The sequence below is a fragment of the Giraffa tippelskirchi genome, chromosome 4 (assembly GCF_054371585.1).
Source record: "Giraffa tippelskirchi isolate mGirTip1 chromosome 4, T2T-mGirTip1v1.2.pri, whole genome shotgun sequence".
NCBI classification, from domain to species: Eukaryota; Metazoa; Chordata; class Mammalia; order Artiodactyla; family Giraffidae; genus Giraffa; species Giraffa tippelskirchi.
The window spans coordinates 57029819-57054564 of record NC_137278.1 but is presented as its reverse complement, the minus strand read 5'-3'; the positions used below and the strand labels follow the sequence as shown (position 1 = coordinate 57054564).

The following is a 24746-nucleotide window of genomic DNA, read 5'->3' as shown; positions in this document are numbered from 1 at the left end:
GAGGATAATTGCTTTACAGTGTTGTCTTGGTTTCTGCCATACATCATCACGAATTAGCCATAGGTATACATATGTCCCTTCCTTCTTCCCTTTTCTAGAATCAATCTTTTTAATAGATGTAAGACTATTCAGATTTTGTATTTATGTGTCAGTTTTGGTAAACTGGGTTTTTCAAGGAATTTGTCTAGTTTTATCCAAATTGTCAAATTAATTGGCAAAAAATTATCTCTAGCATCTTATTCTTTCTAATGTCTTCAGGATTTCTAGTGATGTCTACTTTTTAATTTTAATATTGGTTCTTGGTGTTTCCTTTCATTTTTGTCTGTTTGGTTTGAATGTGTAACAATTTGAATTGTCTTAAAAATTTTTTTTAAACCTCCTTTTGGCTTATTTACTTTTTTATTGTACATTTGTTTTCTATTTCCTTGGCCTCTTCCCTTATTCCTTCTTTCCTTTCACTTACTTTGGGTTTGATTTGATATTCTTTTTTAATCTCATGAGGTGAAAGGTTATATAGTTGATTTTCAGTCTTTCTTCTTTTTCTAACATATGAACTATAGGCTATAAATTTACATTTAAGGACATCTTTAGCTGTGTTCTACCAGTTTTGATATACCACATCTTTATTTCCATCCAGATAGAAAAAATGTTTGCATACTATTGTAATTTCTTCATTGACTCATGGGCTATTTAGAAGGGTTTTACTTAATTTCCAAGCAGCTTGATTCCACCACAGTCACAGCAATTGTTCAGAATCAATTCAAATCTTTGAAATTTGTTGAGGCTTACTTTATGACCCAGCATTCAATGAGTTTTGATAAATTTCCTACAACTTTGCATTCCACTACTGTTATTGACTGTGCATCCTGCTTCTAGGAGAAGAAGGAGAAGGCATGTCCAAATTCTAAGGTCCAGACTTGGAAGAAATGCACAGCACTTCATTTACATAATATGGTAAGCCCATATTCCTATACCTACATGGCCAGGCCTAATGCAAAGGAGAATGGGAAACTGAACTCTCAGACAGGGTTTTTCCCAACTGGTGTCCCACACAATCTCCAAACTAAGCAATTCCAGTTAGGGAAAGAGAGGGAGAGAGTCTTTACCATAGCTCAGGTAGAAAATTTGGATTACTCTCTTATGTTTTATCAATCACAATGGCAAAAGGAATGGAGCTGTTCTGTTGGACCAAGCCTGGATATTCATTTTCCAATGCCCATAATGTACAGCGTTGATCCCACCAGAATCACACAAAGTGGGTTCCAAGCAGAAAAATGAGTGCATTATCACAGATAAAGGATGCTGTGCAAAAACTAAAACAAACAAGATAATGTTCACTATAAAATGTAGGTAAGAAAAGGGAGAAAAGAAATGACTGGATTTAGACAGCCAGAGTCCTAATGAAATTCATGGCTGTGGAGCAGTAGAGAGAGAAGCCAGCTTGCAGGGGTGAGTGGGTGGTGCAGGAGGAGTGAGTGAGGAAGAAGGCTGAAAGTGGGTGTCACTGTCAAGATGATTGGCTGTGAATGGCACTTCCCTGGTGATCCAGTGGCTAAGACTCCATGCTCCCAATGCAGGGGGCCTGAGTTCCAGCACTGGTCAAGGAACTAAGGGTTTGAATGCCGCAACTGAAGATCTTGAGTGCAGCAGCCAAATAAATAAATATTTAAGATGACGGGCTGTGAAGAGAAGCAGTTACAATGTTTTCGCCTGTGTTCCCCCAAAGGTGGCCCTGATAAAGGGATTGAGAGCAAGGAGTTTATTTGGTAAGTGATCCCAAGAGAGGTGGGACAGTAAACCAGAAGAAGGAAGGAATCCAACGAGAAGACCCACGAATGAACAGGTTACAGCTGTGGACAACTGGAGTGCTTCTGCCGATGACCTTGAACTAAAGTGTAGAAGTATGCTTCCCCTCAGATTCATTCACTGGAGGGGTGAGGAAGCGGGGGGGGGGGGGGGCGGGGGGGGAGGGACGACACGGGACTATCTACCAACTCTCATTCCTCAGGGATGTCGGATGCTGGGGGTTGGGCTTGGGGGTGAGGAAATGTTAATCACCCCAGCCCCCCTGGGCCTCCTCCGTTTCCCCGCTGAGCCAGCTTCTCGCAGCCAGGGATGCCTCCTGGTAGTGGCCCAACTGGAAGCTTGTGCGCAAAACAGGCAAGTACTCGCCCCTGGGAATAAGGAGAGCGCTCTCAAACAATATACTAAGTAAATGCCGTCAGCACTGGGAGAGCAGGTCCGGGATGCTCTTTCGCTACAGAAAAGTAAGAGATGTGAGGGGCCTGGCTGATGTGGGTAATTTATAAGGAAGTCTAGAAACGTCTGCGACAAATCCTCTCTCCCTCCCTCAAATGCATCAAAAATTGTTTCCTAAAAGGAATTTAGAGTGAGATCAGGACTGAACGGACTTCAAAGTACCACTCTCCCCTCATTATAAGGAGAAATAGGTCTGAAAAAGAGAAAACGAGGGACCCATCGCTGGTAAGATCCAGAGCTCCCCAGGGCCAACAACCTTAGTAGCTCAATCGTGACCCATTCTTTGCGACCCTATGGACTGCAGATCGCCAAGCTCTTCTGTCCATGGGATTTCCTAGGCAAGCCTACTGGGGTGGGTTGCCATTTCCTTCTCCAGAGGATCTTGCCCACCCAGGAATTGAACCCCAGTCTCTTGTGTCTCCTGCATTGGCAGGTGGATTCTTTACCACTAAGCCACCAGGGAAGCCCCATGCCAGTAACCTAAGGAATCTAAAGTCACCTCCAACCCCCGGCTGTGCGCCACCCAGGAGGTCTCAGAAGGTAAAAGGAGCATTCGCCCCTAAGGAAACCAGCAGCCACCGGAACGCTTCTGGTTCTCTGCGGTCTTTAAGCAGGAGAGTAAAAGGAGAGCATCGTAGACACAGAATGAAGCCTTAGAACTTGCTTTTAATCCATAAAGTGTCCCCTTGAAATAGAAGGTGGAAAGCTACTAGAGCAACCCCCCTGAAAAGTGATCCTCCGACACCGCCCAGTTCCCGCCCCTCGACAGTGACCCTGGGCTCGGGAGGACCGCCCCAGTTTCCAGTCCTTTCCAGGGCCCGCTCCCGCCGCCGCGCTCCCCCTCCTCCAGCCAGCCCCCGCACCCTCAGGCTCAGGGAGCCGGCCTGGGGAGGGTGCCGGGCGCGCCTATGGGTACAAGCCTCCACTCAGTAGCCAGCCGCAGGGCCGGCCGCACGGGATCACGGGGCGGAGGCGGGGCCGCGCCGGTGGTAGGAGTGGCCACGCCAGGGATGGGCGGGGCTGCGCCTGGGGTGGGCGCGGCGTCCCGGGTGCGCTCTCGGCTCCAGCAGACGCGCAGGCGCCCGACCGAGGGCAGCCTCCGGGGCCCCGGAGTCGCTGGGGGCGGGCGCGGGGGCGCGGTCGGAGCGTGCAGGGCGGGGCCGGAGCGGGGCGGGAGCGCGGCGGGCGCCCCGGCAGGTCCCTAAGCTGAGCCGCGGCCCGGCTGGCTGGTCCCTGCGGCGGCTGCCGGGGCGGCCCGGGCGCGCGGCCTTTCGCCATGTACACCTTCGTGGTGCGAGACGAGAACAGCAGCGTCTACGCCGAGGTGTCCCGGCTACTGCTCGCCACCGGCCACTGGAAGCGGCTGCGGAGGGACAACCCCAGGTTCAACCTGATGCTGGGAGAAAGGAACCGGCTGCCCTTCGGGAGACTGGGTGAGCGTCCCCGTTTTGCGCCCTCCTGCTCCCTGCCTCCCCCCGTAGGACGAGCGCTTTTGTTTTAAGGTCGGAAACCTTTTCCCCTCCGTCGTTCCTCGGTCAGATCGAAAACTGCATCCCTAGAGGGCCAGGCGCAGCGTTTTTTTTTCCTTCTCGTGCCCTCGATCGAATTCGGGGCGGTAGTGGCTGTGCGGGCCCCCGGGACGGCAGCTGCCTCCTGACAATGACCGGTCCACGCAGCCCCCTCCCCCCGGGGGCGTCGGTCTCTCAGGGGGCGGGGAGCCGAGGCCGCTTGTTCCCCAGATTCCCCAGGGCTCGACACCCCCAAATCGAGCAGGTCGGCTGGGCGGATCGCCGGGCGGCGCGAGGCTCCGCGAGCCGGGGACGGATGTCTGGTTGGAGTCCTCTTGCAAATTTCCTCCTCCGAGGATTCCGCCCTGCCTGTGTGGGCTCGGGAGGGGTGCTTGCGTGTGTTGAAAGCCCTGAGGATTGAGCTCCCCGAAGACTCAAATAAACTGTCAGGGGATTTGGAAAAGACCTCTGAATTCCAAAACCAGTGAGCCCAGCCCGGCGAAGGGCGGAAGGGTGTCTGATTTTGGACCATTCTTAGACCACCAAAGAACACGTTTCCACAGTTGCGTGTTGAATGCAGATTTTTCGTGACACTGGATTCTCTGCCCTGCTCTCTCTGAGGGAGTTCCCTTCGTGCTCATGGTTGCAGCAGGCAGCACTACATCTCCATATCCGCCTGTAGGAAGGGGCTGGGGAAGAAGAGGACCAGTGGCTCCTTTTTAGATGACGTAATACAGAAGTTGTGCAGATCACTTCCTTTCACATCCTATTGACCTGAGCATAGTCTCACGGCCACTCCTCACTGCACAGTCATCCGGGAATTGCAGCCTCACTCGAGGTCGCTAGTGCACCCTGCCAAAATTCCCCTGGGGTTGTTATCCCAACGTATTGCCAAAGAATGGAAGGGGAGGATCGATAATGAGAAAAAGTCATCTGTGCCTTGGAGGGCGTCCCAGAGAGGGCAGTGTCCTTCCTCCAGTAGAGGAGACCGTTTTTAGAAATAGGTGTGGTCAGAGGGTGGAGAGGTGGAAGAGGCAAAGAATGAAAATAGCCATTTAAAACTGACTTGCCCTTGCTGAGGGCTTCCCTGTTGGCTCAGCAGTAAAGAATCCACCTGCCAATGCAGGAGACATGGGTTCGATCCCAAGATGGAGAAGATCCCGTGGAGAAGGAAATGGCAACCCTCTCCAGCATTCTTGCCTGGAGAATCCCATGGACAGAGGAGCCTGGCTGCCTATAGTCCATGGGGTCGCAAAAATCAGACACAACTTAGTGACCAAACAACAACAATAAACCCTTGGTGAGCTTACAGAGAGAGCACAGTTGGGTGGGCGCCTGTAGAATTGTAATGATTTGAGCAATGAAAGGGATTCACCCTAGCCTTACTGAAATTTCATTAAAATGGGACCACAAACAACTTTTTATTCTTATACAAATTTCTAATGTATGATGGGGACTCCATGGAAGAGCTGATTCCAACCTCCAGAAATCCTAGAATACAGAGAATGTGCCTGGAGATTGCCTTTTGTTAAACTGTCTCCCCAGGAAGCCCTCAGCAAGAAGAATACCTTCCCTGAAAGAAGAAGATCTGCTTATAGTTGAGAATGTTTAATTTCCTCCTTGTTCTCTCTGCTTCCCTGCCTGACAGACTTTCTTCTTTGGACTGGGTGGGGCCTGGCTGAAAGAGCTGAGATTGGAATCCTAAAATTAAAAACTGACAACAATCCTTCAATAAAAAATAAATTAGAAAAAAAAAAACAACTGACAACAGTGGCTCAGCGGTGGTGGAAGCAGGGGCCATCAGCACTGCTGTAGGGCTCAGCACTAGGATGTAGAAGCAGAATTCTAGAAGGTCCAAAACCTACACCAGTACCATGAAGTCAAGAGTTGCTCAGTAAACGTTTGGTTTTTATGAGAAAGCTGAGGACTTCCTGGGGAGAAAAAAGGCCATTTCAAGGCACGTTCTCTTATTCCAAGATTTCTGGGGGCTGGAATCAGTCCTTCGATGGAGTCCCCATCATACGTCAGAAACTTGTATAACATTAACTCCCAAGCATCCTGATTGGGAGTTTGAGATTAGCAGATGCAAACTATTCTATATATGTATAACTGAATCACTTTGCTGTATAACCAGAAATAACAACTGTGTGCATGCGCGCTAAGTCTCTTCAGTTGTGTCCAACTCTTTGCAACCCTAAGGACTGTAGCCCACCAGGCTCCTCTGTCCGTGAGATTCTCCAGGCAAGAATACGGAACTGGGTTGCAATGCCCTCCTCCAGGGGATCTTCCCTACCTAGGGATCAACTCCTGCATTGTAGGTGGATTCTTTACCATTGAGCCACCAGGGAAGCCCCAATTCAACTCAAGTCCAATATAAAATAAAAATTAAAAAAAGAAATTCTAAAAAGAATGTCAGCCAAAAAAAAACAAACACTTAGACTTCAATACAAAAAATTTTTTAAAGGTTAGCTTCTTAAAAGCAAGCAAAAAAAAAAAAAAGCAAAACAGCATCCCACAGCCAAGTGGTTATATGACTTCAGTGTTAGGGGTATTTACCTTTTGTACACAGTGCGAAACCCAAGATGGCCCTGCCAGATAAAGGCCCAAGAACGCTGGTGCCATGGAGATGAGAAGGTGGGCAGTTTAGGTGTGAACCAGTCCACCTGCCTTAGGGAGCTAATAAAAGCTAGTTAGTGCCTGAAACTTCTTATTTGATTATATGCTGTCCTCAGATGAATTATTCTTACCTCTGTCATCTTCAATTCAAACTCCCTTTGTTTCATTCTACTTTTGTGTGGCTGAAAACTCAGTGCATTTTGTTACGATGTTAAATATACATTGAGGCTTTTGTAGAGATTATCATGAAATAAGTCACACAGAAAAAGCCAAATATTATGTATCACATATATGTGGAATCTAAAAAAAATAGTACAGATGAATTTATTTACAAAACAGAAACTGACTCACAGACATAGAAAAGAAACTTATGGTTACCAAAGGGGAGGGAGGGGAAGGGAAAAATTAGGCCTATGAGATTAACCAATCCACACTACTATATATACAGTAGATGAAAAAGAAGGATTTATGGTATAGCACAGGGAATTATATTCAATATCTTGTAATGGATATGATTATTAAATACTTACAGTGGAAAAGAATCTGAAATATACAGAGAGAGATATATGTATAACTGAATCACTGCTGTACATCTGAAACTAACACAATATTGTAAATCAACTACTTCAATAAAAAAAATTTTAATTGAGGCTTTTGTTTTTATTTGTATCCTTCTGATTTAGTTTTATAGAGGAGGGGGCATGCAGTGCAACCTACTGAAAATGAGTTTCCCTGTGGATATGCACAGAAGAATATTTTCAGGGCTTCTGAATTTATAGACACGACCTCTCCACCATCCCCCCTCAGCTAGCTAATGGCTCTCCTAGAAGCTTGCAGAGGTAGCCATGCTTGAGAACAGCAGGATCTTAGTTCTACTGCCTTTCTCGATGGCTGTAGAGAGCAAGGGTAGCAACATCAGAAGTCTGACCATTTAAGTCTTTACTGTATAGAGGTTATTAAATCCATGTGTTAAGCCACGAGTGGGGTACAGTGGGGATCCAGGAGAGGCAAAATAAAAAATACTCATCCACACTAGGAACAAAGGCAGCAGTGGTCTTTGGCAGACCTATGATACTGGTATAATCTCCACTCTGGGGAGGGTGAGAATTGCCTGCCGAAAACTGAGCAAAGGGGCATTGAGGTGCAGGGCAACAGAATCGCTCCCTTTCCAACACCCAGTCTGATAATGGGGGAAAGACGAGCTAAGCATGACACGCTGCTCTCTGTCCTGTATGCGGGTACTGACATTGTTTTCCATCGGAGAAATGGTCTGTTTCCTTTCTGAACCTCTTCTTTGCTTCACAGGTCATGAGCCTGGGCTGATGCAGTTGGTGAATTACTACAGAGGGGCCGACAAACTGTGTCGCAAAGCATCTTTAGTGAAGTAAGTGTTCTTTAAGACCCAGTGTTTTCCATTGTCACCTAAACGTGAGCTTTCATCCTGCAGCACTTAAGCAGAATGTGGAATTGTCTTTCAAGGGTGAAAATACTTTCATTTATAAAGCAATCGAAGATCAGTTTTGGTGTGTGTGTGTGTGTGTTGCCACATTGCCCAAATCTTAGTTCCGTGACCAGGGATCGAACCTGCGCCTCCTGCATTGGAAGCTAGGAGTCTTAACCACTGGCCTGCCAGGGAATTCCCCAAATATTAGTTTTGATTGTTATTCAAACTTTGCTGTATGTGTCTGGTAAAGCTTGTCTGTCTCTTACATGAGGGGTTTCCCTGGTGGCTCAGTGGTAAAAATCTGCCTGCTAATCCACAGGTTCGACCCCTGGGTCGGGAATATCCCACAGGAATGGCAACCACTCCAGTATTCTTGACTGGAGAATCCCATGGACAGAGGAGCCTGGCAGGCTACAGTCCATGGGGTCACAAAGAGTCGGACACTACTTAGCGACTCAACGACAATAACAACTCTTAGGTGAGGATCCCTTGAAGCAGAGCCTGAGACAGGGCTTCTCATGGCAGTGATTAATGAGGAGAGGGCTCACAGGAGAAACTCATTGAGAACCAGGGAAGCCGGGGAAGCAGCCAAGCAAAGAGGTGGTTTCAGCTGAAATCTCAACTCAGCCTGATTCCATGGAAATTGGGAGCAAACGGCCCCTTGATAGTCTAGACTCTGATGTCGGTCAGCCACTGGCTATGGGAGGACGCACCTTCCCAGTGTTTCTAGGCAGCAGCTGGTCCCTGGAGAAGGGGTGCACATAAGCTTATAGCAGTCAACTCGCAGCAGCCAGGGGCCCCTCAGAAGGGACACCTGGGGAGAATATAGCAGTATCTACCGCACTGCCCATCTCTGAGCAGTTCACTTATGGTTTGCTGCCAAAAGAACAGCATCATGGGACTTCTCTGGTGGTCCAGTGGTTAAGACTCAAAGAGTCAGTCCAGTGTCCGACTCTTTGTGATCCCATGGACTGAAGCCTGCCAGGCCCCTCTGTCCATGGGATTCTCCAGGCAAGAATACTGGAGTGGGTTGCCGTTTCCTCCTCAATGCAGGGAGCACAAGTTCCATCCCTGGTCGGGGAACTGAGATTTTACATGCCTTGCAGTGTTACAGAACAAAACAAAAAGAGAAGAGCAATGTCATAAGGTGGAAGGGAGCAGCCTGATCCAGTGATTAAGATCTAGGATCAGCAGCTTGGGTTTTAATTTCAACTCTTCTTAACAGCTTGAGCAAATTTTCTGATCCCTCTAAGCCTCAGTGCATCCTTTACAAAGAGGTTGTAATGCACGTAATGTCTGTAACAGTGGCACAGAGTGAGCATTTGACCCTATGCCTTAGTTTCCTTTTCTGTAAAATGAGGATAATAATAGTAACTACCTCGGGGTTGTTGTAAGGATTAGTTGAATTAATTTATGTTAAGTCTTGGACTCATGCGAGGATCAGAGTCCATACTGTATAAGTGAAAGAGGGATGGGGCCCCTAAAATCAGGTCTCCAGGATTCCCTCTACGGTGACTAGTGTGAATGCATATGTAGCCAAACACATCACTTAGGTAAGACAGCACTAGAAGGTGTGACTCAATGAAAATACTCTTTTCCCCAATCACACTGCTTTCCGGGCTGTAGATATTTACTAACTTGTGTTGATAGGAATATTTCCACCTTTTGGCACAGACTCACTGCCCTCAGTAACTTATGTATCCACTTCTCCCTGTGATGGGATTTTCATGATTTATCAGCTACTCCTAAAGGAGAACAAAGCTTTATAAAGTCTTCTTTTTACATATTTATTTGTTTTTAAACATTTATTTACTTGACTGCATCGGATCTTAGTTGTGACATGGAATCTTTGTTGCATCATAAAAGATCTTTAGTTGTAGCGCACAGATTCTCTAGTTGTGGTGCATGGGCTTAGCTGTTCCACAGCCTTGGGAATCTTAGTTCCCTGACCAGGGATCAAACCCATGCCCCCTGCATTGCAAGGTGGATTCTTAACCACTGGACCACCAGAGAAGTCCCCTTATTTACATATTTAGGACTCAGAAGTTTGTTTCACAACAAATAGGAGTAGAAGTGAGATTGTTTATTGAGGTTATTAATTTAGAAATTTTGATAAAATGTTTGTTCATTCTATGATTTTTTTTTTCTAAAGATAAAGGTAGGATTTTTTTTTAAGTAAAAAGCAGAGGATACTGTGAAAAGTAATGTTTTCTATATTTGCATACTTAGCAGCTAAGATAAGATGGAGAGTTCAGAGCTAGAGGCATGAGTAGATCTGAGTGTTTGGACCTCTGTGACCTTGGACAGTGCCATTCAGAATCCCCGTGTCCCATCTGTAGGGATGTCGGGGATCATGCCCGCTCTTTGCCTCCCCATGGCATGTGACGTGGTCTGTTATGGCACGCTATACATGGCGACGTGACTTACGCGAGCTGTAAGTCATTCTCTAAGCTTCCTTCATTCTCTCAGGTGTCCTGTGAAGGACTGCGGTCATTCCCTTTGTTCCATAGTTTATATGGCTCAAAGTGAAAGTAACAGTGTTAGTCGCTCAGTGGTGTCCAACTCTTTGCGACTCCATGGACTGTAGCCCACCAGGCTCCTCTCCATGGGATTCTCCAGGCAGGATACTGGAGTGGGTTGCCATGCCCTTCTCCAGGGGAGCTTCCCGATCCAGGGGTTGAATCCAGGTTCCCTGCGTTGCTGGCAGATTCAAAGTAAAGTAAATAGAGTGCTAGCTGCATGTACCACTTTAAATTGCCTAGTAGCCCCATTAAAATGAGTACAAAGAAGGCTTCCCTGGTGGCTCAGTGGTAAAGAATCTGCCTGCCAATGCAGGAGACTTCGGTTTCTGTCCTTGATGCAAGATCCCACGGGCCTCAGAACAACTAAGCCCGTGTGCCGCAACTACTGAGCCCGTGCTCTAGAGCTTGGGAGCCACGACTACTGAGCCCACAGGCCCTATAGCCCGTGCTCCGCAACAAGAGAAGCCACCACAGTGCGAAGCCTGCACACCACAACTAGAGAGGAGCCTCCACTTGCCGCAACTAGGGAAAAGCCCGTGCAGTAATGAAGGCCCAGACAGCCAAAAAATTAATTAATTATTTTTTAAAAATGAGTACAAAGACATTCTATGATTTATTTTAGTAATATATTTTAATTTAACCAAATAACTCTAAAATGTCAGTTTGACATGTAATTAATATAAAAAACAACTGATGAGATGTGTTATTTTTGTATTCAAGTCTTCAGAATCTGGTGTGTATTTTATATTTATAGCACATCTAAACTCAAACATTAAAGTTTCACCAGGAGGTATAGTGGTTAAGACTCTGCTCTTCAACTGCAAGGGGGACAGGTTCGATCCCTGGTTGGGAATTAAGATCCTGCATGCCTTGGGGTGTGGGAAAAAAAAAAAGAAAGGAAGACATATGCAGCATGGATATAGGTGAAAAAATATAAATCACAAGGCCATTTTTTATCTTTGATTATTGAGTGAAATAATAATTGAAAAGAATGACTTGGTAAGCATTCCTCTTAAGAAAATGTGAATTGGAGTTAATGGTGCAAGAATCCTGGTAAAATTCTTCTATCTCTCACTCAGGGGCATTGGTAAAGAAAGCAGGATCATTAAATTCATCATCTTGTGTTTCTTCCATTCTTCATTGTATCATTTGCAAGTATGTACTGAACCATTTTAACAATTAATCCATACTGAGTACAAATGTTTTCAGTATGTGTCGATATGTATCATGCAATGGAATATAGCAATAAAGCAAAAAAAAAAAAAAACAAGCAAACAACGGTCTATTAAATCCTAGTAAATCCAGACTTTAACCCTGGTTAGCTGAAGTAATGTCTGTCATGATAGAAACTATTTTTTCACATATAGATAAAATTCTTCTGACAAATGTAAAAGATTAGAAAATATCTTTAACATGAGTCTATATTTTAGGCTGCAATTTGACAATATTTTTTCATATATTTGGAAATCTTTTGAGGCAAAACATATAAATTATTAATTGGGCAGCTTCTGTCACCCAGCTCATCTAAAGCTAAGGAAAAATATTTCAAAATTTTCAAATTTTGATTCAATCTTTGATATTGTTAGAAATGCTTTGTACTCTCTGGGCAGTTATTGATGGCTTAACTAAAGACCATTCACTTTTTGTAAAATATTTCTTTAGGCTTTCCTCAAAATTCTTTTATTACATTTCCATGTAAAATGATACTGTTTTTTTTGTGTGTAGGAATCCAAGCCATTTCATAGCTGAACAAAGTTACAAACCCAGATTCTATTAAAAACGTGTTTAAAGTTTTTTTTCTGTTGTATTTTTAAGTCTGATTTTAGCCACAATTTCATTGTTTGTATTTTGACTGTTGAGAGGTAAACACTTATCAAATTCCCTATGTTTCTTGAAAATGTCCCCTTTATACAACAAACTTCATTTTTCCTTCCACAGCAGATTTTAATTGCCATCCATGGTGGAATTTGTGATACTCATTTGAATGTCTTCCAGTGCTTATTTTTCCTTTATTGTGTGGCTATAGTTCTAGCTTCTGCATCTCCACTCAGTTTTATATCAGTAGTATACCTTTGTTTTAAACTGAAGAACTTGTCCGTACACATTTTTTTTAATTAAAAAAAATAATTATGCTTGTTTACCAATTATGATTACCTAGCTATTACTAGGGCTTCCTAGGTGGCTTAGTGGTAAAGAATCACCTGCAGGAGATACAGGTTCAATCCCTGGTTCAGGAAAATCCTCTGAAGAAGGAAATGGTAACCCACTCCAGTATTCTTGCCTGGGAAATTTCATGGACAGAGGAACCTGGAGGGCCACAGTCCATGGGGTCATAAAGAGTTGGACACAACTTACTGAGTAAACAACAACAACAAAGCTATTACTATAACTTGTGCTATGAGCATAATAAGCATGTTATAATGTTTCATCAGTGCCTGGAAAACAATTCACATGAATCCATCTATTGTGCACAAATAGAACAGTGATGCTTTTATGTTTAATACTAGAAACAGCATGTGCACCCGACACACAGGCCACCCTCCAACAACAGCATCTTAGGTCATCCAGTGGTTAAAGGGAAACATCATCTTGCCAAAACAGTACTGTTATGCTTCATGGAAACATATCTTACAATGCTTCAACTTTTACATTAAAGTAAAAGTTCTACATTAAAACTAGACACAACTAGAAATTCAGTTCCTGAGTTGCATTGGCCACTTTTCAAGTGCTGCAAAGCACTTGAAAGTTCCATGTGGCTCATGGCCACCATATTGGACAGTGCAGATAGAGCCAAATGGTCTGTGAGTAGAAATGTATGGTGTGGGTTTTTTTTTGGTTACTTTGAGTTCTTTAAGTTACATTCCATTGCCTCTGACTTAAAAAGAAAGTGAAAGTGGAAGTCACTCAGTCATGTCTGACTCTTTGCGACCCCTATAGTCCATGGCATTTTCCAGGCCAGAATACTGGAGTGGGTAGCCTTTCCCTTTGTCCAAGGGATCTTCCCAACCGAGGGATCGAACCCAAGTCTCCCACATTGCAGGCGGATTCTTTACCACCTGAGCCACAAGGGAAGCCCAAGAATACTGGAGTGGGTAGCCTGTCCATTCTCCAGCGGATCTTCCTGACCCAGGAATTGAACCAGGGTCTCCTGCATTGCAGGCAGATTCCTTACTAACTGAGCTATCAGAGAAGAGCTTTATTTTAAAAAATCTCAATTTATAGTTTCTTTCCATTATTTCTGCTGTTGGCTCACAGGCTGAGTTTTGCTGATTACAGGCCAGGCTCTGGCATTTCTGTTTTAGAGAGACAAGGAAGTGCAGCTCAGGGGACGCTTGTGGGTGTCTTTGGCTAGGTTCTTCCCTCCTCTGATTCCTGGGAACCAAGGATGGGTTTGGAGTTAGGACTTGGGGACGATCCAGGGCTTGCATCCTGCCTGTTCCTCACTACCTTTATGATGTTGGGAAATTGACTTCTCTGTGACCCAGCACCTCATCCATGAAAGGTGGTGCTGGTGCCTCCCCTGGGGATCTCACGGGGAAGGAGATGCCGAGGGAAGCCCTTGTGTTTATTAAGTGCCTGATTTTATATCCCCCTGGTTACGTTATTTGGGAGGCAGGAGATGTGTTTAGTTATGACCACCAGAGTCCCGTGTTCCATTAGAAAGACTGTTCCTGGGAATTCCCTGGCAGTCCAGTGACACAGGTTCGATCCCTGGTCTGGGAACTAAAATCCTGCAAGCTACATGGGGCTGCCTCCTCCCCCCACCAAAAAAAGATTCTTCTTACTCTGCCACTGAAACCAGGCTGAGCTAAAAGCAAGAAGTAAAGGACTAAAATAAATCTTTAGATAATTAAAATTCCTAAGTATTAGGCTTTTCTCTCCAGAGTTGGGCCAAGGTAGTATTTTTGCTAGTAATCCAGATAGTTTCCTCAGTTCTCCACTTGGTTTTGTTAGTGCAGGTCTAGCTCGGCTATAGCGTATTTATTGGAAATATGTTGGTTCAGGATCACTGCAAGTTTCCTTAGTGATGCATTTTAAGAGGAGTTAAAGTTCTGGACATTAAGCCCCTTTGGAATTCCATGAGTGTGTCTGTAAGGTCGTGCGTAACAGCTGTGTGCTGCTCTGTGGTCCATTGGAGGTCTGCCCAGTGAGGCCAAGAGTGAGGTGTGGGATAAGGAGACCAGCTCCAGGCCTGGCCATGCCTCCTTGGAGAGCTGTGAGGCGAAGCACTGGCTTTTCTGAATAGAGGGAGAGAGTGTTCTCAGAAGAGAGACTGATCTTCTATCGTCTACCAGGCTCATCAAAACCAGCCCAGAACTGGCTGAGTCCTGCACATGGTTCCCTGAGTCCTACGTGATTTATCCAACCAACCTCAAGACCCCAGTTGCTCCAGCACAGAATGGAATCCATCCACCGTTCCATAGTTCAAGGACAGACGAGAGAGAATTTTTCCTGGCTTCATATAACAGAAGGAAAGAGGAGGGAGAGGGCAACGTTTGGATCGCAAAGTCATCAGCCGGAGCCAAAGGTGAGTTGGCATCACTGCCCCTTCTCCCTTCCCTGTGGGTGCTTGATATGCTTTGTTAGATTCAAATGATGTCTTTAAATGAGTGACTGTTCTAATCTGATCCTCGAGAATAGAGACCACATCTAGTTACACAATTTAAAATATCTAGGTTCTGATGACCTAGAAATGTGTATCTCCAAATCACTTACAGTAAGTCCTCTACGTTCGAATGAGTTCCATTCTGGGAGCACATTTATAAGTCCAGTTTGTTCGTGTGTGTGCTTAGTCACTCAATTGTGTCCGACTCTTGGCAACCCCATGGACTGTAGCCCACCAGGCTCCTCTGTCCATGGGATTCTTCAGGCAAGAATACTGGAGTGAGTAGCCATTCCCTTCTCCAGGGGATCTTCCTGTAGGTAGCCAACTAACACAATTGGCCATATAGTACTGGACTGTAATAGATTTATAATACTTTTCACACAAGTAAGACAAAAAATACAAAAAATAAACATTTTTCATCTTACAGTACAGTACCTTGAAAAGTACAGTAGTACAGTAGAACAACTGGCACACGGGCTGGCATCGAGTGAACAGGCAAGAAGAGTTACTGATGGAGGAGGGAGAGGAGGTGGGAGATGGTAGAGCTGAAGGGTCATCAGCAATAGGAGACGAAGGGCAAGCTGTACAACCACTTGTAGAGGATGCAGCACATGACAGTGTACTCCAGACAGGTGAACTACCTTACGTGATTCGGACGTACAAACGCACGTTCACATCTTTGAAAGTTTGCAGCTTGAAGGTTCGTATGTAGGGGACTTACTGTATACTTAAAGTAAAATAAGCAAAAATGTCTCTAGCTGAGGGCTTTCTCTTTAAGCTCCAAACCCAACAGTAAAACATTTTCAGCTTGAATGTAGAAGCTTTTGTTTTCTTCCGAACTATACCCACCCCAGCCTGCTCCTCTTTCTGCCTGCTCATGGAGTACAGGATCCCACTCTTTACCCAGCCTCTGAAGCCCAAACCTGGGAGTCCTTCTTGCCTGCTCTTTGCTTTACAATCAATCTCTAACACATCAGCAAGTCTTGCTAACTCTACCTTTAAAATAGAGTCTCAAATAGCACTTTTCTTGCCACTTTCACTGCTCTCACTTGACATCAAAGCTCCTGTTCTCTCTAACCTGGGTAATTACCGTGCCTCTTCACAGCAGCTCTCCTGCTCTCGGGCCCAGTGATGTTTTAAAAACAGAAACATGATCATGTTACTCCCTACTCAAGACTTACCAGCTGCTTCCCCAAGGCAACTAGAATAAACTCAAGTCCTGCTGGAAGTCGACACCACTTGATATTTGCCCATATCTCTGATCTCACCCCCTATTCTTGGCCTTGCTCCTTGTACTGTAGCCAGGAAGCCTGCCTAGAGTCCCTCAAATACTCTAGATTCGTCTCTGTACCTGGAACACACTTCCATGGGCTGTTTTTCGTTTCTCAGCTCAGATGGTGCCTTGTCAGAGAGGCTTTTCTGATCTAAAATAGCCTCTATGTCCATTGCTTTCTATCCTTTCCCCTGCTTTAATTTTCTATCCCTACACTAACCTTTTCCAGCAGTCTATTACTTATTAGTTTATCTCTTCATCTCCTCCATAATCCTGCAAGCTCCATGTAAATACAGACTTTCTGTTTTCTTCATCTCTGTGCCTTCCCTGCAGGCACTTAATAAATGTGTGTGAAAGAATGCACTGAAGACATAAGGTATGTCATAAACTCAGGCTTAAAATAAGGCAGTTGCCAATGTAATGATCACATAGACATGGTCCCTCTCTATAACTACTATCATATTGCTATCTTAAAAGCCATTCCATTTTGAACTTACACTTCTTTGATTGCCTTGAAAGACCATCTGGCCATTGGTACTCAGTTTTTTTTTTTTTTGAGTCAAAATCAACTTCATTATTATTTCCAACCTCACTTCTGATCTTATAAACAAACAGGTTCATTATAGGAAGTTAGAATGTACGGATACTATTATTCCCCTATTACAAATTAAAACACCTATTAGCATCATTTTGGTAATTATCTCTTTTTAAAAAAAAACTTTTTATTTTGTACTGGGGTATAGCTGATTAACAGTGTTGTGATTTTATAATTTAGATAAACAACTAAGGGACTCAGCCATACATATACATGTATCCATTCTCCCCCAAACTCCCTTCCCATCCAGGCTGCCACATAACACTGCACCGAGTTCCCTGTGCTGTATAACAGGCCCTTGTTAGTTATCCATTTTAAATACAGCAGTGTGTGTATGTCCATCCCAAACTCCCTAACTATCCCTTCCCCCCATCCTTCTCCCTGACATATTGGTGCTTATTTTTATCCCAGGTCCAGCGGGCCTCACCTGCTTTTTCACCAACTGTGAGACAGAAGGGGCATCACCTACTTCTCCCTCCCCTCCTGTGACCTCTTCTCCAGAACTGTCCCCTAGCTTTGTTCCAGTGGTAAACGGGGGAATTGGAAGAGGAAATAGTCATCCACAGTATTCCAGATCCCTCCTATGGGTGGAGACTGGAGCCAGGGTGGCCACCGTGGTGACATCTTGCGTCCTTGTGTCATGGGCTTGACTGGCACGAGGACGAGGAGTGAGGCAGGCCTTGGGCAGAAGGACCTGTCAGGTCGTGGCGGTGACCCCCCCCGGATGGTCCCTGGACCCTCACCAGCACAAGACAGAGAGTGATGCTCAGCAGCAGAGGGAGGTTCAGAGAGAATTAATGCCAAACAGACAAGACATTTTGCTTTAGGAGCTGAGAATAGTGGTGTGGATTTATTTGGGAATTACAAAATGAAATCAATAGCTGAATGAATGAATTGTATTCTTGTTAAACAAGCACATGGTACCTAGTGTATTCTGGGTATAGTTGGTGTAACTTTACACTGTATTCAGAGCAAGCCACTGTTTACTGTCTCCACTGCCCATCCTGGATCTGAGTCACCTTCATCGTCACCTGGAGCATTGCTCCCTGTCCTCCTCTTCTTGGCCATTCTCCCGAGTCTCCACACAGTACAGGAGACAGAGATCCTATCAGAGCAGAGGCAGGCCACGTCACATTTGTACTCAGCACTGTCTCTGGGACCAGGATAGCACCTGACACTCGACAGAGGATCAATATATATATTGAGTGAATGAATGAATATATAGATGGATGGATGAATAAGAGAAATAACGAACATCTGGAGATAGAGATAAATGAGACAGAGATGGTTCTTTTGCGCTCATGGACCCACAGTCTAGTCAGAAACAAGGCTAATGATGTTAATTTCCAAAAGAGATGGAAACATTTTTCAAAAGTTTTAGAAAACAAAAACTATGATACAAATCTCCATAGCACCTTTATAAGACCCAAACAAAGATATATGTATATGTATAACTGAATCAACTCTGCTATACCCCTGAAACTAACACAACATTGAAAATCAACTATACTCCAATATAAAATAAAGTTTTTTAAAAAGCCAAACAACAGTGGATACAACCCAAATGTCCATCGATTGATCGATTGAAAAAAATGTGGTGTAGCCATCCACACAGTGGAATATTTAGTCATAGAAAGGTGGAAAGGCATATTGACACATGCTGCAACATGGATGAAGCTTGAAAAAAACTATGTTAATAAAAGAAGCTAGACCAAAAAAGGCCCCTTACTATTTATTTCCGTTTATATGAAGTCTCTAGATTCGGCAAACCTATGGAGACAGAAAGTAGGTTTGTGGTCATCAGAGGCTTGGGTGAGGAAGGAATGGGTATAACTGCTTAGTGGGTATGAAGTTGGGGGGGAGGTGATGAAAACATTCTAAAATTAGATTGTAGTAATGGTTGCAAACCTCTCGAATATACTAAAGACCATTGAATTTTACACTTTAAAAGAGTGAATTTTATAGTATGTAAAATCTCAAAGCTCTTTTAAATATTGCATCATTTATTTAATGTTGAGGGACACTTTTTATTGGAGTATAGTTGATTTACAATGTTGGGTTAGTTTCAGGTATACAGCAAAGTGAATCAGTTATACATATACATATATCCACTCTTTTTAGAGTATTTTCCCATATAGGTCATTATCAAGGATTGAGTAGAGTTCCCTGTGCTATACAGTAAGTCCTTATTGGTTATCTGTTTTATATATAGGAGTATGTATATGTAAATCCCAGTCTCCCAGTTTATCCCCCTCTCCTTTCACCCCTGGTAACCATAAGATTGTTTTCTAATCTGTGACTCTATTTCTGTTTTGTAAATAAGTTCATCTGTATCTGTTTTTTTTTAGATTTCACATATTAGTGGTATTTGATATTTGTCTTTTTCTGTCTGACTTACTTCACTCAGTATGATTATCTCTCGGTTGATGGACATTTTAATGTATCCCGTGTTTTCTATTACAGTGCTTCAAGAATGTTCTATTATATTTGTCTTCATGCCATAACCTTACCGATGTTTCTGTAAAATATAGTGTTTCCAGTGGGTTTATTGGTTATAAGCAACACACAGCCTTTATTGTGGTACCGGTGACCAAGAGTAGTGGCCTGTATTCAGAGCGCTCAGATTTTGAATATCCTTCAAAATGAAATTTCATGGTTGCAGCCTGCCATGATGATATTTACAATACTACGTAAATAGAGAGTGGGGTTGGATAATGCAGGTGCTTTTGTAGGGAGACAGGAGAGTGAGAGATGGAAGGAGGGAAGGGATGGAGGAGAAAAGCGAGCCAGCCAATAACAGCCTCCTGTCGGCTTTTTCCTGCTGTCAGCATTTCCCTTCTGGCTTTCCGGAGAGCTTTTCTTTTTCCTCTTGGGATGAACCGGACTGATCTTGCTTTGCTTTTGCCCTGTTAGGTGAAGGCATCCTCATCTCCTCAGACGCTACAGAACTGTTGGATTTCATAGACAACCAAGGCCAGGTGCACGTGATCCAGAAATACCTGGAGCGCCCGCTGCTCCTGGAGCCCGGTCATCGCAAGTTTGACATCCGGTAACGCATCCACGTCTGGAGTTTTTGTTTTTCAAATCTGGGGAAAATGCAATTGTGTGTGATGAGCAGTGTGATCTGGAGTGTGAGAAAGTACTGGACTGCATTCAATGTCACCCAAGTTGGGCTTCCCTGGTGGCTCAGACAGTAAAGAATCTGCCCGCAATGCATTGATCCTTTGGTGGGGAAGATCCCCTGGAGAAGGGAATGGCAACCCACTCCAGTATTCCTGCCTGGAAAATCGCATGGACAGAGGAGTTTGGCAGGCTACAGTCCATGGGGTCGCACAGAGTCGCATACGACTGAGTGACTAGCACTTTCAAGTTGAGTGGCTGCACGGAACTGAGTTTCTACACTTCATTTTCTGTTTTTCTTTCACTTTCTCTTGTCTTTCTATAAAATGTTACTAAGATGATGAATTTTCTCTCTCTTTTTCTTTTAGTATTCTCTCTTTTAAAAACTATTTATTTATGGCTGCACTGGATCTTTGTTGCTGCACACAGGCTTTCTCTAGTTGCAGCAAGCGGGGACTACTCTCTAGTTGTGGTGCGCAGGCTTCTCATTGCAGTGGCTTCTCTTGTTGTGGAGCACAAGACTCTAGGGCCTTCAGGCTTCAGTAGTTGTGGCACATGGGCTTAGTTGCCCCGTGGCATGTGAGATCTTCCCAGACCAGGGATTGAACCTATGTTCCTGCATTGGCGGGATTCTAAACCACTGGTCCACCAGGGAAGTCCCTTTAATATTCTTTTTACTGGAGATGACTAGTGCATCCAAAAGGAAGGGCATCAGTGTGTGGGGCTTGCTTATGAACGAAGCAGAGAGATATACACAGAACACATAGTCGGACACAGAAGATCACATGACCCTGCTAAAGGCTGTGTCCTCCCTCTGTTATCTGAGTCCCACCTTTTAAGGGTTTCTTGAACACACCTTAGGGTTTTGGACTTGATATTTCCAAGAAAGGATATGGCAAGGAGAAAGAGGTTGTGGGTGCTTGCAAAAGCTGCATAGCCCTGGCCCCAGCTTGCCGCTGGCCTTGCTGTCATCACCCAACCAGGACTCTGTCACCCTCATGCCTTCACTTTGACTCACTGCTTCTCAAACACCAGTCTTGTCAGACCAGCTTCAGTAGGAACAGTCTTCTTAAGATTACTAAAAGAGCAAACATGACAACTGGGGGTTTCATATTAACCATTAAAACCAGCCCACTCAGATCTCTTCAAAATACTGTATCTTTTGAATGAACCAAAGTCTCCTTGTCAGTTATGGTGAAACGTTTTCTTTGCCTCATTACAGTGATAATTTGCTCTTTGGCTAATTGTCATGGCTTGCCTCATATAATTTTGCTTATTTATTTTAATATTTGTTTATTTATTTTTGGATGCATTGGGTCTTCCTTGCAGCGCGTGGGCTTCTCTCTAGTTGTGGTGTGCAGGCTCAGTTGCCCCATAGCATGTGAGATCTTAGTTCCTCGACCAGGGATCAAACCTGCGTCCCTTGCATTGCAAGGCAGATTCTTAACCACTGGATCACCAGGGAAGTTTGTAACCTCATATAATTTTAGAAACATCCTCCTTCCTATGTTTCCTCCCAGAATAGTCAAGGTGTGGGGAAGATAAATAGAACATGGAGAAGCTTTGGATAACTTGAATAAAATAGTGGTTTTTTTGACTTTGCAGAAGCTGGGTCTTGGTGGATCATCAGTTTAATATCTACCTCTATAGAGAGGGTGTCCTTCGGACTGCTTCAGAACCATATCATATGGATAATTTCCAAGATAAAACCTGCCACTTGACCAATCACTGCATTCAGAAGGAGTACTCAAAGAACTATGGGAAGTATGAAGAAGGGAACGAAATGTTCTTTGAGGCGTTCAATCAGTACCTAACAAGTGCTTTGAACATCACCCTGGAAAGTAGTATCTTACTACAAATCAAACATATAATAAGGTAACCTAATCCTATCTCTTTTGGTTAAATGTGTCTTGAAGGAGCTTTGGGAGTTTGTAACTTTCAAGGAATTGTTCCATTTCAGTTGTTTAATTTAAGGACAGAAATTATTTGTTATATCCCTTTATTATCCTTTTAATATCTATATGATCTGTAGTGATGAAGCTTTTTAAAATCCTTATGCTTAATCCTTTGATTACCTTATATTGGTAGTTTATATCTTCTCTCTTTCACTTGGGCAGATTAGTTAGAGGCTTATCAGTTTTATTAACCTCTTCTAAAAGTCAGCATTTGGCTTTATAGATTTTCTCTGTCATTTTTGTTTTCAATTTCTTCATGTTCTTTATTATTTTTATTCTTCTGCTTTTGAGGGGTTTGCTTTTCTCTTCTTTTTCTAGTTTCCTTAAAGTATAAGGTCAGATCACTGATTTGAGATATTTAGTTTTTTAAAAAATATAAGCATTTAATGCCATCAGCTTTCCTATAAGAACTCGTTAGCTGCATCCTACAGATTTTGCTGTCATGTTTTTGTTTTCATTTTATTAAAATACTTTCTAGTTTCCCTTGTGACTTCATCTTTGACTTGTGTGTTATTTATAAATTTTTGCTGAATTTCCAAATATTTGGGATTCTCAAGGAATTTTCATTTCATTGTAGTCAGAGAACATACTTTGTATGGTTTTAAATTTGGTAAAGTTTGTTTCATGGTCCAGAATATGGTCTATCTTTACTTGTTTATTTTTTCCTAATATGGTCCATCTTAGTGAATGTTCCACGTGTACTAAAAATAATGTTTATTCTGCTGTAGTTGAGCAGGGTGTTCTATAAATGCCCATTAGATGAAGGCAGTTGGTAGTGTCATTCAAGTCTTTTGTATTCTTGCTGATTTTCTGTTCTACTTGTTCTGTGCATTATTGAGAGGTAAAATTTTGGAAGTCTCCAAGTATAATTATGGACCTGTCTATGTCTCCTTTTAGTTTTATTTGCTTTTTGCTTTGTATATTTTGAAGATCTGTTGTCAGGTGCATATACATTTAGACTTGTTATTTCTTTGGGAAGAATTGACCTCTTTATCATTATGTAGTTCCTGTCTTTATCTCTGGTAATATTTCTTATTTTGAAGTCTATTTTGTCTGATATTAATATAGTCACTCTAGCTTTCTTTTGATGAATAATATGTATCTTTTCATCCCTTTACTCCTCCTCTCTATTGTATAATTAAAATGGGCTTCTGATAGACATATCATTGGATTTTGTTTTGTTTTGCTTTTAATCCAGTGTATCATCTCTGTTTTTCAATCATTGTGTTTATACCATTCAAATTTTAAGTAGTTACTGGCTTGACGCAATTTACATCTACCATGTTATCATTCATTGTCCATTTGTCCCCTCTTTTTTGTTTTTTTTCATTTCCTTGTTTCTTGCCTTCTTCTGAATTGTTTGAACTTTTTTAGAGTTCCGTTGAGTATTTGGCTATATCTCTTTGTATTTTTGTTTGTTTTAATGGTTACTCCAGGGGTTATGATGTACATAAACCTAATGTGTAACAGATTATCTTGTTGGATTAAAAAAAAGACCAAACTGTATCCTGTTTACAAGAAACCCACTAAGTTTCATGTCCCTTCAGACTTCAGCATTTCTTTTTTTGGAGAAATGTACATATATGGTAAAAATCTAGTGAATTTTTAATTATGCATACATTCATCTAATCATACTGCAAATCAGGATATAAAACATTTACGGCATCCTAAAAGACACCCTTGAACTCCCTCAAAATATATACTCTCTGCCAGAAATAGCCACTCTCTGACTTTTATCACTGTAGATTCCTTTTGCCTGTTCTTAAACTTTATGTAAGTGAAATTATACTGTAATTCTTGCTTTGTGTTCTGATTTTTTCAATATTGTTTCTGTGTCATATTCTATTGTGTGAATGGTCCATGGTTTATCCTTTCTGGAGTTGATGGACCTCTGGATTTTCTCTCATATTTTAGACCTGTAATCTCTGAATAATTTTATGTCAGGTGTCGTGTTTTTCTAGAAATATATCCTCTTGACCCAGGGTCACTTGTACCTATGACTGTCCCTTCCCCACCACGTTTTGGTGTCCCTTTCTGTTATAAATCAGGTGGTCATTTATGCGAGAGTCTATTCCTGGGATCTCTATTCTGTTCTGTGGTCTTAATGTATTCTTATACTGGGCTTGCCTGATGGCTCAGTGGTAAAGAATCTGCCTGCCAACGCAGGAGGACGCATGGGGTTTAATCCCTGGGTTGGGAAGATGCCCTGGAGAAGGAAATGGCAACCTACTCCATTGTTCTTGCCTGGAGAATCCCCATGGACAGAGGAACCTGGAGGGCTACAGTCCATGGGGTTGCAAAGAGTCAGACACGACTGAGCAACTAAACAACAAAAATAATAACATTCTTACATAGAGCCCAGCAGGATAATTACAAGGCTCAGAGTTCCATTTCTTCAGGGATTATACATGCCTAGAAGAGTCGGACACGACTGAGTGATTTCACTTTCACTTTGCACTTTCATGCATTGGAGAAGGAAATGGCAACCCACTCCAGTGTTCTTGCCTGGAGAATCCCAGGGACGGGGGAGCCTGGTAGGCTGCCATCTATGGGGTCGCAGAGTCGGACACGACTGAAGCGACTTAGCAGCAGCAGCAGAATTCTGACACCAGATAAATCAAATATACTGAAGAAAGAATTCCTATTTTAGGCAAAAGATGTATTTGATATTTGCTATCCCCCTCCTTCTCATTGTTCTGTGCCATTCAGACAATGTTCCTACTTAAGTGCTATAAATGCTCCTCCTGGATCTTATGTTCTTTTTTTTCTCCCCCAGATAACTTCCCCCAGACTTCCTACTCCAGTTAAAAAAAAAATTAGATACACTATATAAAAAAAAATTCTTCTA

General features: G+C 43.2%; 1 protein-coding gene across 1 annotated transcript in view; it reads left to right on the top strand.

Annotated features, from left to right (window-relative positions):
- Positions 1-3426: 3426 nt before the first annotated feature.
- The window catches only part of TTL (tubulin tyrosine ligase), a 34218-nt gene continuing 12898 nt past the window's right edge, over positions 3427-24746 (top strand). The window contains exons 1-5 of the mRNA XM_081593547.1: positions 3427-3692; positions 7689-7767; positions 14645-14877; positions 19737-19872; positions 21549-21818. Coding sequence (XP_081449673.1) covers positions 3536-3692; positions 7689-7767; positions 14645-14877; positions 19737-19872; positions 21549-21818 — 875 coding nt within the window. The 5' untranslated portion in view covers positions 3427-3535. The remainder of the gene's footprint in view (positions 3693-7688; positions 7768-14644; positions 14878-19736; positions 19873-21548; positions 21819-24746) is intronic.